At 36.4% G+C, this 15000-nt stretch overlaps 1 protein-coding gene and 1 long non-coding RNA gene across 2 annotated transcripts in view; one reads left to right on the top strand and one right to left on the bottom strand.

The window, feature by feature from the left end:
• Nucleotides 1–15000, bottom strand: part of paxip1 (PAX interacting (with transcription-activation domain) protein 1) — a 79005-nt gene that overhangs the window by 43255 nt on the left and 20750 nt on the right. The window contains exons 8-9 of the mRNA XM_061928999.1: nt 14011–14129; nt 1–181 (exon numbers count right to left, since the gene is read on the bottom strand). The exon at nt 1–181 is cut by the window's left edge and continues 585 nt beyond it. Coding sequence (XP_061784983.1) covers nt 1–181; nt 14011–14129 — 300 coding nt within the window. The remainder of the gene's footprint in view (nt 182–14010; nt 14130–15000) is intronic.
• LOC133576013 (uncharacterized) overlaps nt 1–15000 on the top strand; it is a 48174-nt gene that overhangs the window by 19389 nt on the left and 13785 nt on the right. The window lies entirely within an intron of this gene.

Below are 15000 nucleotides of genomic sequence, written 5' to 3'. Positions count from 1 at the left end.
GCTGCGGTAACTGTTGATGGTGCTGCTGGGCGGACTGTTGCATGAGCTGCTGCTGCTGCTGCTGCGGGCCTGCTATTTTGGACTGATTGAAGAGCAGCGTGTTGGCAGTGTTGAGCGTCTGGGAATGGCTCTGATTGGTCTGGTGCTCCAATGGCTTTCCTTGGTTCAGGTTCTGGATGATCTGCCACGAGGGAGACAAGCACATGTGGAACTGTGGGGAAGATTTTGCTCTCTGCAGGATTTATTCGCTAATTCAACCCATCCTTGCAAAATACGCGCAGCCTCGCAACTTACCGTAAATTCTGGTCTACGATAAGCTCACTGCTTTTTCTGCGGTTTAAAGGCCTACTGAAAGCCACTACTAGCGACCACGCAGTCTGATAGTTTATATATCAATGATGAAATCTTAACATTGCAACACATGCCAATACCATACCTGCCAACTTTTGAAATCAGAAATACCTAGTAGCCAGGGTCCAGGGGCCGCAGGTAGGTCCAGGACATAGTCCTGGTGGGGGGTTCAGGCCCCCCGACGCAAAATGATTGATTGCATTCAGACAGGTTAAAATGTTGCTAAAACCATCACTTTTCTATCAGTCACAGTGACTTTTCAAAACAAAAATATTGCAGCAAAAATCATATGGGTTGATTGACATGTTTATTCTGTAAGCTAACTTCAATAGTTTGAAATTATTTTGACAGTTAATGCCAGTTATCCTGTCAACCTTTCACAAGACTTCAATTTGTTCATTGAAAGTATAAACACTTTTTACAGTAAACAAATGGTAAAACAGTACTAAACAATTCCATTAAAAAAAAAAATTGGTGTCATTATTAACTTTCTGTCCAAGCTTGTATAATCTACTGCCTTGTTCAATTGTAAAAATATTCTGTGCCTAAAATTCACATTTCTATCACAATTATCATACTGTAAACATGGTAAGCTAACTTCATTAAAATTAATAGTCCTGTCAATAGCATGGAATTACAATTCAAATGTAGTTTTTTTGTAAGCCTTTCAAAAGAATTCAAAATGAATGAAAATGAATTGAAGCCATCAGACACTTGAAAAGTGGCACATCACATCTCTAATGTAATCATTTGAACTTTTCAACAGAAATAGCACTGCAAAAATATTAAGGACATACTTCTGTATTTTGGTAGTTATGCTGTCAACATTTAACAAGATTTCTTCAACTTGGACTTGAAAGCATAAATAGTATCAACACTTTTAACAGTATAACAGTACTAAACAATTCCAATAGATAACATTGGTGTCATTACCTTTTTGTGGCTAAAATCCAAAGTTATTCTATCAGATTGATCATACTGCAAAAATGATATGGTAACTTTATGATAAGTTTACTTGAAGTGGCATAAAACACTGAAAGTGATTGTTCCTATAACCCCTTGTTTCAAATGTTTGTTCCACTTGTGGCAGTCGGGCACCAGCATACCGTCTTTGACAACTTGAAGTGGCATAAAACACTGAAAGTGATTGTTCCTATAACCCCTTTGTTTTAAATGTTTTATGCCACTTCAAGTTGTCAAAGACGTGCTGTGAAATATAGTCGTCAGGATTGCGCACCAAACACGAAGCAAGGCCAAAGCGCATGCATGGTGCAGGAGAACAAAGGACTTCTTTCATTTAAGGTTTGTGATAAACCATCAAACTCATTCGTTAAAAGGACTCTATAGTAATATAAAGTGAGTTTTTCTGGACATTATCATGCAAGAAAAGTTTATTTTTGGGACCGCGATCACCGCGTACCGTATTTTCCGCACTATAAGGCGCACCGGATTATTAGCCGCACCTTCTATGAATTACATATTTCATAATTTTGCCCACCAATAAGCCGCCCCGGACTATAAGCCGCGCCTACGCTGCGCTAAAGTGAATGTCAAAAAAACGCTGCGCTAAAGTAAATGTCAAAAAAACAGTCAGATAGTTCAGTCAAACTTTAATAATATATTGAAAACCAGCGTTCTAACAACTCTGTCCCAAAATGTACGCAAATGTGCAATCACAAACATAGTAAAATTCAAAATGGTGTAGAGCAAAAGCAACATAATGTTGCTCGAACGTTAATGTCACAACACACAAAATAAACATAGCGCTCACCTTCTGAAGTTATTCTTCATTCGTAAATCCTTCGAATTCTTCGTCTTCGGTGTCCGAATTGAAAAGTTGCGCAAGCGTGGGATCCAAAAATGGCCGGCTCCGTCTCGTCGAAGTCATCGGATTCAGTGTCGCTGTTGTTGTGCAGCAGTTCTGTGAATCCTGCCTTCCGGAAAGCTCGGACCACAGTTGTGACCGAAATATCTGCCCAGGCATTTACGATCCACTGGCAAATTTTGGCGTATGTCGTCCGGCGCTGTCTGCCCGTCTTAGTGAAGGTGTGTTCGCCTTCGGAGCTGTGTGAAAAAAGCCACCCGGCCTCTTCGCGTAAACTTCCCTTAACCACTCGCTCATCTTTTCTTCATCCATCCATCCCTTCGAGTTAGCTTTTATGATGACGCCGGCTGGAAAGGTCTCTTTTGGCAAGGTCTTCCTCTTGAATATCACCATGGGTGGAAGTTAGCATGGCAAGCTAGAACCACAGTGAAGGATGACTTCTCATTCCCTGTGGTGCGAATATTCACCGTACGTGCTCCCGTTCCACAGTGCGGTTCACAGGAATATCAGTTGCTGTGAAATACGGTAGTAATCCGTGTGCGGATGGAGAGATTGCGTCTTTTTATGAACCGGATCCTTGTCGCTTAGTAGGAGCCATTTTGTGGTCTTTACAGATGTAAACAGGAAATGAAACGTACGGTGATATCCGCGCGTTTTTTCTTCTTCTTCCGGGGGCGGGCGGTAGCTTACAGTAGAAGAAGAAGCGCTTCCTGTTCTATGGGGGCGGGTGCTTTCCTTGGCGGTTGCTTGCGTAGAAGAAGAAGCGCTTCCTGTTCTACCGGGAAAAAAGATGGCGGCTGTTTACCGAAGTTGCGAGATCGAAACTTTATGAAAATGAATCGTAATAAAGCGCACCGGGTTATAAGGCGCACTGTCAGCTTTTGAGAAAAATTGTGGTTTTTAGGTGCGCCTTATAGTGCGGAAAATACGGTAATGATTTTTAAAGGTTGCATGACAAACATTTAACTGTCCCATGTGATCAGCCAGTGCGATTGGAAGTCCATGCTCAATTATTGCCTCCGTAAATAAAACTTCGGCATTTATCACATCCAAAGAATCTGTTTGGGCGACGAAAAACGTTGAAAGTTTTCCACTTGTATCGCTAGCAACGGCATTAGACTTGTGTTTTTTTGTCCCAACGTGGTCTTTTACATCGCTAATTCCTCCGTGTGAGATCGAAAAATCTTGTCTGCACAAGGTGCAATTCGCGTAGTTTTCACCCTTTTTTTTTTTTAATGAATGAAAAACCGTATTTTTTATCACTGCAACCGTAACCCGGAATAGGTTGATGAAAACCGTACTAATTACGGGAAAACCGGAGTAGTTGGCAGGTATGCAGCAACACAAACACAGCCGGTGTTTCATTGTTTACATTCCCGGAAGATGACAGTCAAGCTTTACCATTGGCCTGTGGAGAACTGGGACAACAGAGACTCTTACCAGGAGGACTTTGAGTTGGATGCGCAGACGCGGTACCGTGAGTAAGCTTCCAAACATTTGATCGCTTGCCCGTACGTGCGTGCCGCTATGTGCATGTCACGTACGTAACTTTGGGGAAATATATGTGCTGTATGAACTTTGGGGAGGTGAACGGTACTTTGGGCTGTGGGATTGAGTGTGTTGTGCGGGTGTTTGAGTTGTATTGACGGGTTATATGGACAGGAGGTGTTTGTTATGCGGGATTAATTTGTGGCATATTAAATATAAGCCTGGTTGTGTTGTGGCTAATAGAGTATATATATGTCTTGTGTTTATTTACTGTTTTAGTCATTCCCAGCTGAATATCAGGTCTCACAGCATCTTCCCTATCTGCCCTCTAGTCCTTCACTCTCACTTTCCTCACCCACCAATCTTTCATCCTCGCTCAAATTAATGGGGAAATCGTCGCTTTCACGGTCCGAATCGCTCTCGCTGCTGGTGGCCATGATTGTAAACAATGTGCAGATGTGAGGAGCTCCACAACCTGTGACGTCACGCTACTCGTCTGCTACTTCCGCTACAGGCAAGGCTTTTTTTATCAGCCACCAAAAGTTGCCAACTTTATTGTCGATGTTCTCTACTAAATCCTTTCAGCAAAAATATGGCAATATCGCGAAATGATCAAGTAGAATGGACCTGCTATCCCCGTTTAAATAAGAACATCGCATTTCAGTAGGCCTTTAAAGCTTTGAACCGGATGTAGAAGTGCCTTTCCGTCCTTTAATCGTCCATAGCTGTTCTACTTGTATGGATTCATCGCTCCAATAAACGGTTGTAAGTTTTACAATATAACTGAAACAATTCTTACTAAACCGTCCCACGTGTGAGGTCTGTACTTTTTTCCTACGCTTTGGACCGCGCGGCTTATGAAACAGTGCGGTTAATTTAATGAATAGTCCATAGCGTTTCTACTCATATGGATTCATCGCTCCAATACATTTTACAATATAACTAAAACAATTCTTACTTACTAAATCGTCCCACGTGTGATGTCTGTCCTTTTTTTCCTACGCTTTGGACCGCGCGGCTTATGAAACAGTGCGGTTAATTTAACGAATCGTCCATAGCGTTTCTACTCGTATGGATTCATCGCTCCAATAAACGGTTGTAAGTTTTACAATATAACTAAAACAATCCCAACAATCCGTCCCATTTGTGATGTCTGTAATTTTTTCCTACGCTTTGGACCGCGCGGCTTATAAAACAGTGTGGTTAATTTAACGAATCGTCCATAGCGTTTCTACTCGTATGGTTTCATCACTCAAATGTAAATGTACAATATAACTAAAACAATCCCAACAATCCGTCCCATGTGTGATGTATGTACTGTTTTCCTACACTTTGGACCGCGCGGCTTATAAAACAGTGCGGTTAATTTGTGGAGTGTACTTCTACTTTGTAAGTTTTACAATGTAACTAAAACAATTCTTACTTACTAAACCGTACCATGTGTGATGTCTGTACTTTTTTTCCTACGCTTTGGACTGCGCGGCTTGTAAAACGGTGTGGTTAATTTAACAAACACTTGCAAAGACACTTAAAAAGTGTGTTATTGTTTGTGCTGTTTCTGTGTAAATAACTCATTTCACAACGTATAGTCCGGTGTGGCTAATATATGGGGAAAAAAAATGTTTCTAACATTTAATGGGTGCGGCTTATAGTCTGGTGCGACTAATATATGGAAAATATTATTTTTCTAACATTTAATGGGTGCAGCTTATAGTCCGGTGCAACTAATATATGGGAAGCTTATTTTTTCCTAACATTTAATGGCCGCGGTTTATAGTCCGGTGCGTCTAATACATGAGGGAGGGGATTCTCTATCACTTAGTGGGTGCGGCTTATAGTCTGGTGCGACTAATGTATGGAAACATTTATATTTTTCTAACATTTAATGGGTGTGGTTTATAGTCTGGTGCGACTAATATATGGAAAATGTTTATTTTTCTAACATTTAATGGGTGTGGCTTATAGTCCAGTGCGTCTAATATATGGGGAAAAATATATTTTTTTAACATTTAATGGGTGTGGCTTATAGCCCAGTTGCGACTAATATATGGAAAATATGATTTTTCTAGCACTTGTTGGGTGCGGCTTATAGTCCGGTGCAACTACTATATGAAAATTTTATTTATTTTTCTAACATTTAATGGGTGTGGCTTATAGTCCGGTGCGACTAATACGTGGAATTTTTTTATTTTGTGACTAATATTTGGAAAATTTAATTTTTCCTACCCTTGTTGGGTGCGACTTATGGTCCGGTGTGACTAATATATGGAAACATTTTTATTTTTCTGACTCTTAATGGGTGTGGCTTATAGTCCGGTGTGAATAATATATGGAAAATATTATTTTCCTAACATTTAATGGGTGCGGCTTATAGCGTGGTGCGACTAATATATGGAAACATATTTTTCTACCATTTGATGGGTGCGGCTTATAGTCTGGTGCAATTAATACATGGAAAAATTTTATTTTTCTAACATTTAATGGGTGCGGCTTATATGTGGAAAATTTTATTCTTCTAACATTTAATGGGTGTGGCTTATAGTACGGTGCGACTAATATATGGAAAAAATGATTTTTCTAGCACTTGTTGGGTGCGGCTTATAGTCCGGTGCAACTACTATATGAAACGTTTATTTAGTTTTCTAACATTTAATAGGCGCGGTTTATAGTCCGGTGCGTCTAATATATGGAAACATTTGTATTTTTCTAACATTTAATGGGTGTGGCTTATAGCCCAGTTGCGACTAATATATGGAAACATTTAATTTTCTAGCACTTGTTGGGTGCGGCTTATAGTCCGGTGCAACTACTATATGAACATTGTATTTATTTTTCTAACATTTAATGGGTGTGGCTTATAGTCCGGTGCGACTAATATGTGGAATTTTTTTATTTTGCGACTAATATTTGGAAAATTTAATTTTTCTTACCCTTGTTGGGTGCGACTTATGGTCCGGTGTGACTAATATATGGAAACATTTTTATTTTTCTGACTCTTAATGGGTGTGGCTTATAGTCCGGTGTGAATAATATATGGAAAAATATTATTTTCCTAACATTTAATGGGTGCGGCTTATAGCGTGGTGCGACTAATATATGGAAACTTATTTTCCTAACATTTAATGGGTGCGGCTTATATATGGAAATGTTTATTTTTCTAACATTTAATGGGTGTGGCTTATAGTACGGTGCGACTAATATATGGAAAAAAATTGATTTTTTTTTTTTTTTTTTTTTTTTTTTTTTTTTTTACATTTTATGGGTGTGGCTTACAGTCCGGTGTGACTAATATATGGAAAATATGGTTTTTCTAGCACTTGTTGGGTGCGGCTTATAGTCCGGTGCAACTACTATATGAAACATTTATTTAGTTTTCTAACATTTAATAGGCGCGGTTTATAGTCTGGTGCGACTAATATATGGAAACATTTATATTTTTCTAACATTTAATGGGTGTGGCTTATAGTCCAGTGCGTCTAATATATGGAAACATTTATATTTTTCTAACATTTAATGGGTGTGGCTTATAGCCCAGTTGCGACTAATATATGGAAACATTTATTTTTCTAGCACTTGTTGGGTGCGGCTTATAGTCCGGTGCAACTACTATATGAAAATTGTATTTATTTTTCTAACATTTAATGGGTGTGGCTTATAGTCCGGTGCAACTAATATGTGGAATTTTTTAATTTTTTGACTAATATTTGGACATTTTAATTTTTCTTACCCTTGTTGGGTGCAACTTATGGTCCGGTGTGACTAATATATGGAAACATTTTTATTATTATTTTCCTAACATTTAATGGGTGCGGCTTATAGCGTGGTGCGACTAATATATGGAAACTTATTTTCCTAACATTTAATGGGTGCGGCTTATATATGGAAATGTTTATTTTTCTGACATTTAATGGGTGTGGCTTATAGTACGGTGCGACTAATATATGGAAAAAAATTGATTTTTTTTTTTTTTTTTTTTTTACATTTTATGGGTGTGGCTTACAGTCCGGTGTGACTAATATATGGAAAATATGGTTTTTCTAGCACTTGTTGGGTGCGGCTTATAGTCCGGTGCAACTACTATATGAAACGTTTATTTAGTTTTCTAACATTTAATAGGCGCAGTTTATAGTCTGGTGCGACTAATATATGGAAACATTTATATTTTTCTAACATTTAATGGGTGTGGCTTATAGTCCAGTGCGTCTAATATATGGAAAATGTTTATTTTTCTAACATTTAATGGGTGTGGCTTATAGTCCAGTGCGACTAATATATGGAAAATGTTTATTTTTCTAACATTTAATGGGTGTGGCTTATAGTCCGGTGCGACTAATACGTGGAATTTTTTTATTTTGCGACTAATATTTGGAAAATATTTCTTACCCTTGTTGTGTTGCGACTTATGGTCCGGTGTGACTAATATATGGAAACATTTTTATTTTTCTGACTCTTAATGGGTGTGGCTTATAGGCCGGTGTGAATAATATATGGAAAAATATTATTTTCCTAACATTTAATGGGTGCGGCTTATATATGGAAAATATTATTTTTCTAACATTTAATGGGTGTGGCTTATAGTACTGTGCGACTAATATATGGGAAAATTAGATTTTTTTTTTTCAAACATTTAATGGGTGCGGCTTATAGTCCGGTGTGACTAATATATGGAAACATTTTTATTTTTCTGGCTCTTAATGGGTGCGGCTTATAGTCCGGTGTGAATAATATATGGCAAATATTATTTTCCTAGCGTGGTGCGACTAATATATGGAAACGTATTTTTCTACCATTTGATGGGTGTGGCTTATAGTCTGGTGCAATTAATACATGGAAAAATATTATTTTCCTAACATTTAATGGGTGCGGCTTATATATGGAAAATCTTATTTTTCTAACATTTAATGGGTGTGGCTTATAGTCCAGTGCAACTACTATATGAAACGTTTATTTAGTTTTCTAACATTTAATAGGTGTGGTTTATAGTCTGGTGCGACTAATATATGGAAACATTTATATTTTTCTAACATTTAATGGGTGTGGCTTATAGTCCAGTGCGTCTAATATATGGAAAATGTTTATTTTTCTAACATTTAATGGGTGTGGCTTATAGTCCAGTGCGACTAATATATGGAACATTTTTATTTTTCTAACAATATTTAATGGGTGTGGCTTATAGTCCGGTGCGACTAATATATGGAAAATATTATTTTTCTAGCACTTGTTGGGTGCGGCTTATAGTCCGGTGCAACTACTATGTGAATTTTTTTTAATTTTTCTAACATTTAATAGGCGTGGTTTATAGTCCGATGTGACTAATATATGGAAACATTTGTATTTTTCTAACATTTAATGGGTGTGGCTTATAGTCCAGTGCGTCTAATATATGGAAAATGTTTATTTTTCTAACATTTAATGGGTGTGGCTTATAGTCCGGTGCGACTAATACGTGGAATTTTTTTATTTTGCGACTAATAATTGGAAAATATTTCTTACCCTTGTTGGGTGCGACTTATGGTCCGGTGTGACTAATATATGGAAACATTTTTATTTTTCTGGCTCTTAATGGGTGCGGCTTATAGTCCGGTGTGAATAATATATGGAAAAATATTATTTTCCTAACATTTAATGGGTGCGGCTTATATATGGAAAATTTTATTTTTCTAACATTTAGTGGGTGCGGCTTATATATGGAAAATTTCATTTTTCTAACATTTAATGGGTGTGGCTTATAGTACGGTGCGACTAATATATGGAAAAAATTGTTTTTTTGTTGTTTTTTTTACATTTTATGGGTGTGGCTTATAGCCCAGTTGCGACTAATATATGGAAAATGTTATTTTTCTAGCACTTGTTGGGTGCGGCTTATAGTCCGGTGCAACTACTATATGAAATGTTTATTTAGTTTTCTAACATTTAATAGGTGTGGTTTATAGTCTGGTGCGACTAATACATGGAAACATTTATATTTTTCTAACATTTAATGGGTGTGGCTTATAGTCCAGTGCGACTAATATATGGAAAATATTATTTTTCTAGCACTTGTTGGGTGCGGCTTATAGTCCGGTGCAACTACTATGTGAATTTTTTTTAATTTTTCTAACATTTAATAGGCGCGGTTTATAGTCCGATGTGACTAATATATGGAAACATTTGTATTTTTCTAACATTTAATGGGTGTGGCTTATAGTCCAGTGCGTCTAATATATGGAAAATTTTTATTTTTCTAACATTTAATGGGTGTGGCTTATAGTCCGGTGCGACTAATACGTGGAATTTTTTTATTTTGCGACTAATATTTGGAAAATATTTCTTACCCTTGTTGGGTGCGACTTATGGTCCGGTGTGACTAATATATGGAAACATTTATATTTTTCTGACTCTTAATGGGTGTGGCTTATAGTCCGGTGTGAATAATATATGGAAAAATATTATTTTCCTAACATTTAATGGGTGCGGCTTATAACGTGGTGCGACTAATATATGGAAACTTATTTTTCTACCATTTGATGGGTGCGGCTTATAGTCTGGTGCAATTAATACATGGAAAAATATTATTTTCCTAACATTTAATGGGTGCGGCTTATATATGGAAAATTGTATTTTTCTAACATTTAATGGGTGTGGCTTATAGTACGGTGTGACTAACATATGGGAAAACATTTTTATTTATTTTTTTTAACATTTTATGGGTGTGGCTTATAGCCCAGTTGCGACTAATATATGGAAAATATGATTTTTCTAGCACTTGTTGGGTGCGGCTTATAGTCCGGTGCAACTACTATATGAAACGTTTATTTAGTTTTCTAACATTTAATAGGCGCGGTTTATAGTCTGGTGCGACTAATACATGGAAACATTTATATGTTTCTAACATTTAATGGGTATGGCTTATAGTCCAGTGCGTCTAATATATGGAAAATGTTTATTTTTCTAACATTTAATGGGTGTGGCTTATAGTCCAGTGCGACTAATATATGGAAAATTTTTATTTTTCTAACAACATTTAATGGGTGTGGCTTACAGTCCGGTGCGACTAATATATGGAAAATTTTATTTTTCTAGCACTTGTTGGATGCGGCTTATAGTCCGGTGCAACTACTATATGAATTTTTTTTTATTTTTCTAACATTTAATAGGTGCGGTTTATAGTCTGGTGCGACTAATATATGGAAACATTTATATTTTTCTAACATTTAATGGGTGTGGCTTATAGTCCAGTGCGTCTAATATATGGAAAATGTTTATTTTTCTAACATTTAATAGGTGCGGTTTATAGTCTGGTGCGACTAATATATGGAAAATGTTTATTTTTCTAACATTTAATGGGTGTGGTTTATAGTCTGGTGCGACTAATATATGGAAACATTTATATTTTTCTAACATTTAATGGGTGTGGCTTATAGTCCAGTGCGTCTAATATATGGAAAATGTTTATTTTTCTAACATTTAATGGGTGTGGCTTATAGTCCGGTGCGACTAATATATGGAACATTTTATTTTTCTAGCACTTGTTGGATGCGGCTTATAGTCCGGTGCAACTACTATATGAATTTTTTTTTATTTTTCTAACATTTAATAGGTGCGGTTTATAGTCTGGTGTGACTAATATATGGAAACATTTATATTTTTCTAACATTTAATGGGTGTGGCTTATAGTCCAGTGTGTCTAATATATGGAAAATGTTTATTTTTCTAACATTTAATGGGTGTGGCTTATAGTCCAGTGTGTCTAATATATGGAAAATGTTTATTTTTCTAACATTTAATGGGTGTGGCTTATAGTCCGGTGCGACTAATATATGGAAAATTTTATTTTTCTAGCACTTGTTGGGTGCGGCTTATAGTCCGGTGCAACTACTATATGAATTTTTTTTAAATTTTTCTAACATTTAATAGGCGTGGTTTATAGTCCGATGTGACTAATATATGGAAACATTTTTATTTTTCTAACATTTAATGGGTGTGGCTTATAGTCCAGTGCGACTAATATATGGAAAATGTTTATTTTTCTAACATTTAATGGGTGTGGCTTATAGTCCGGTGCGACTAATATATGGAACATTTTATTTTTCTAGCACTTGTTGGATGCGGCTTATAGTCCGGTGCAACTACTATATGAATTTTTTTTTATTTTTCTAACATTTAATAGGTGCGGTTTATAGTCTGGTGCGACTAATATATGGAAACATTTATATTTTTCTAACATTTAATGGGTGTGGCTTATAGTCCAGTGCGTCTAATATATGGAAAATGTTTATTTTTCTAACATTTAATAGGTGCGGTTTATAGTCTGGTGCGACTAATATATGGAAAATGTTTATTTTTCTAACATTTAATGGGTGTGGTTTATAGTCTGGTGCGACTAATATATGGAAACATTTATATTTTTCTAACATTTAATGGGTGTGGCTTATAGTCCAGTGCGTCCAATATATGGAAAATGTTTATTTTTCTAACATTTAATGGGTGTGGCTTATAGTCCGGTGCGACTAATATATGGAACATTTTATTTTTCTAGCACTTGTTGGATGCGGCTTATAGTCCGGTGCAACTACTATATGAATTTTTTTTTATTTTTCTAACATTTAATAGGTGCGGTTTATAGTCTGGTGCGACTAATATATGGAAACATTTATATTTTTCTAACATTTAATGGGTGTGGCTTATAGTCCAGTGTGTCTAATATATGGAAAATGTTTATTTTTCTAACATTTAATGGGTGTGGCTTATAGTCCAGTGTGTCTAATATATGGAAAATGTTTATTTTTCTAACATTTAATGGGTGTGGCTTATAGTCCGGTGCGACTAATATATGGAAAATTTTATTTTTCTAGCACTTGTTGGGTGCGGCTTATAGTCCGGTGCAACTACTATATGAATTTTTTTTAAATTTTTCTAACATTTAATAGGCGTGGTTTATAGTCCGATGTGACTAATATATGGAAACATTTTTATTTTTCTAACATTTAATGGGTGTGGCTTATAGTCCAGTGCGACTAATATATGGAAAATGTTTATTTTTCTAACATTTAATGGGTGTGGCTTATAGTCCGGTGCGACTAATATATGGAACATTTTATTTTTCTAGCACTTGTTGGATGCGGCTTATAGTCCGGTGCAACTACTATATGAATTTTTTTTTATTTTTCTAACATTTAATAGGTGCGGTTTATAGTCTGGTGCGACTAATATATGGAAACATTTATATTTTTCTAACATTTAATGGGTGTGGCTTATAGTCCAGTGTGTCTAATATATGGAAAATGTTTATTTTTCTAACATTTAATGGGTGTGGCTTATAGTCCGGTGCGACTAATATATGGAAAATTTTATTTTTCTAGCACTTGTTGGGTGCGGCTTATAGTCCGGTGCAACTACTATATGAATTTTTTTTAAATTTTTCTAACATTTAATAGGCGTGGTTTATAGTCCGATGTGACTAATATATGGAAACATTTTTATTTTTCTAACATTTAATGGGTGTGGCTTATAGTCCAGTGCATCTAATATATGGAAAATGTTTATTTTTCTAACATTTAATGGGTGTGGCTTATAGTCCGGTGCGACTAATACGTGGAATTTTTTTATTTTGCGACTAATATTTGGAAAATATTTCTTACCCTTGTTGTGTTGCGACTTATGGTCCGGTGCGACTAATATATGGAAACATTTTTATTATTTTTCTGACTCTTAATGGGTGTGGCTTATAGTCCGGTGTGAATAATATATGGAAAAATATTATTTTTCTACCATTTGATGGGTGCGGCTTGTAGTCTGGTGCAATTAATATATAGAAATGTTATTTTTCTAACATTTAATGGGTGCGGCTTATAGTCTGGTGCGATTAATACATGGAAAAATATTATTTTCCAAACATTTAATGGGTGCGGCTTATATATGGAAAATTTTATTTTTCTAGCATTTAATGGGTGTGGCTTATAGTCCGGTGCGACTCATATATGGAAAACTTTTATTTTTCTAACATTTAGCGGGTGCAGCTTATAGTCTGGTGCAACTAATGTATGGAAATGTTTTATTTTTCTAACACTTATATGCCGGTGAGTTATATAGTCCGGAACATACGTCATTTTCAAAACATTCCAACTTTTGCCGCAACTTTCTGAAAAAGCTGCCACAAGTTGAGGAATGTCAGACTGCAACGACTGCAAAAAAAAGCCCCCAAAATCCCGGAGTGACTAAAACTGAGCCTCACATTAATACAGATTCGGGGTGTGAATCTTTGGGACAACTAAGGTTTGGACCTGGTTCTGATTCCTGGGGTGACTATTGGATACAGAATGGATAATGCTAATCCATATATAAGAAGGAGGTGTAGAATGACTCACATGTGCTACGCTGGCAGGTCGGATGATGGGCTGCATGTCAGAGTTGTTGGTAATGTTCCGCAGCGTCCTGGCCGCTGCTGGACTCCAACCAGGGATTCCCTCTGGAACTGATACACCTCCTAAAAAAGAGCAAGGTAATGCTTGAAAATATAGGATGTAAAGGAGGGTGTCAAAGTCCTTGTCATGGCTACATCAACATATATATATATATCAGAATATTACTTCATTGCCTATGCATTTTATTTTTTTATAGTATTTACTTTAAGTAAAATAAATCGTTATATTGTACAGTCGAGAAAAATTTTACGGTGAAATGTAGGATGGTTCATACAGAATATTGCGGTAAAAAGAAAAACAGTAGCACTATTTTTGAGGTCAAATCTAAAGTTGTGGTTTTTCAATGTACAGTAACATTATTTTTTACACTAAAATCTACAGTGGTTTTTTACGGTGTATTTTTGTGGAAATTGGTACAAGTGTTTTAAAGTCAAATCTGTGGTTGATTTCGTAGTCTATTATTGTAAATGGAAAAAAACACTATCACTGTTTTTTGGGTAAAATCCACCATTATTTTGTTTAATAGTGTATTAATGGAAAAATGCTACTACCGTATTTTCCGCACTATAAGGCGCACCTAAAAACCACAAATTTTCTCAAAAGCTGACAGTGCGCCTTATAACCCGGTGCGCTTTATATATGGATAAATATTAAGATTCATTTTCATAAAGTTTCGGTCTCGCAACTTCGGTAAACAGCCGCCATCTTTTTTCCCGGTAGAACAGGAAGCGCTTCTTCTTCTACGCAAGCAACCGCCAAGGTAAGCACCCGCCCCCATAGAACAGGAAGCGCTTCTTCTTCTACTGTAAGCAACCACCCGCCCGCGTAAAAGAAGAAAAAGCTCGCGGATATCACCGTACGTTTCATTTCCTTTGTGTGTTTACATCTGTAAAGACCACAAAATGGCTCCTACTAAGCGACAGGTTTCCAAGA

This window comes from Nerophis lumbriciformis, linkage group LG33, assembly GCF_033978685.3.
Source record: "Nerophis lumbriciformis linkage group LG33, RoL_Nlum_v2.1, whole genome shotgun sequence".
NCBI lineage: Eukaryota > Metazoa > Chordata > Actinopteri > Syngnathiformes > Syngnathidae > Nerophis > Nerophis lumbriciformis.
This window is presented reverse-complemented; position numbering and strand designations above follow the sequence as displayed.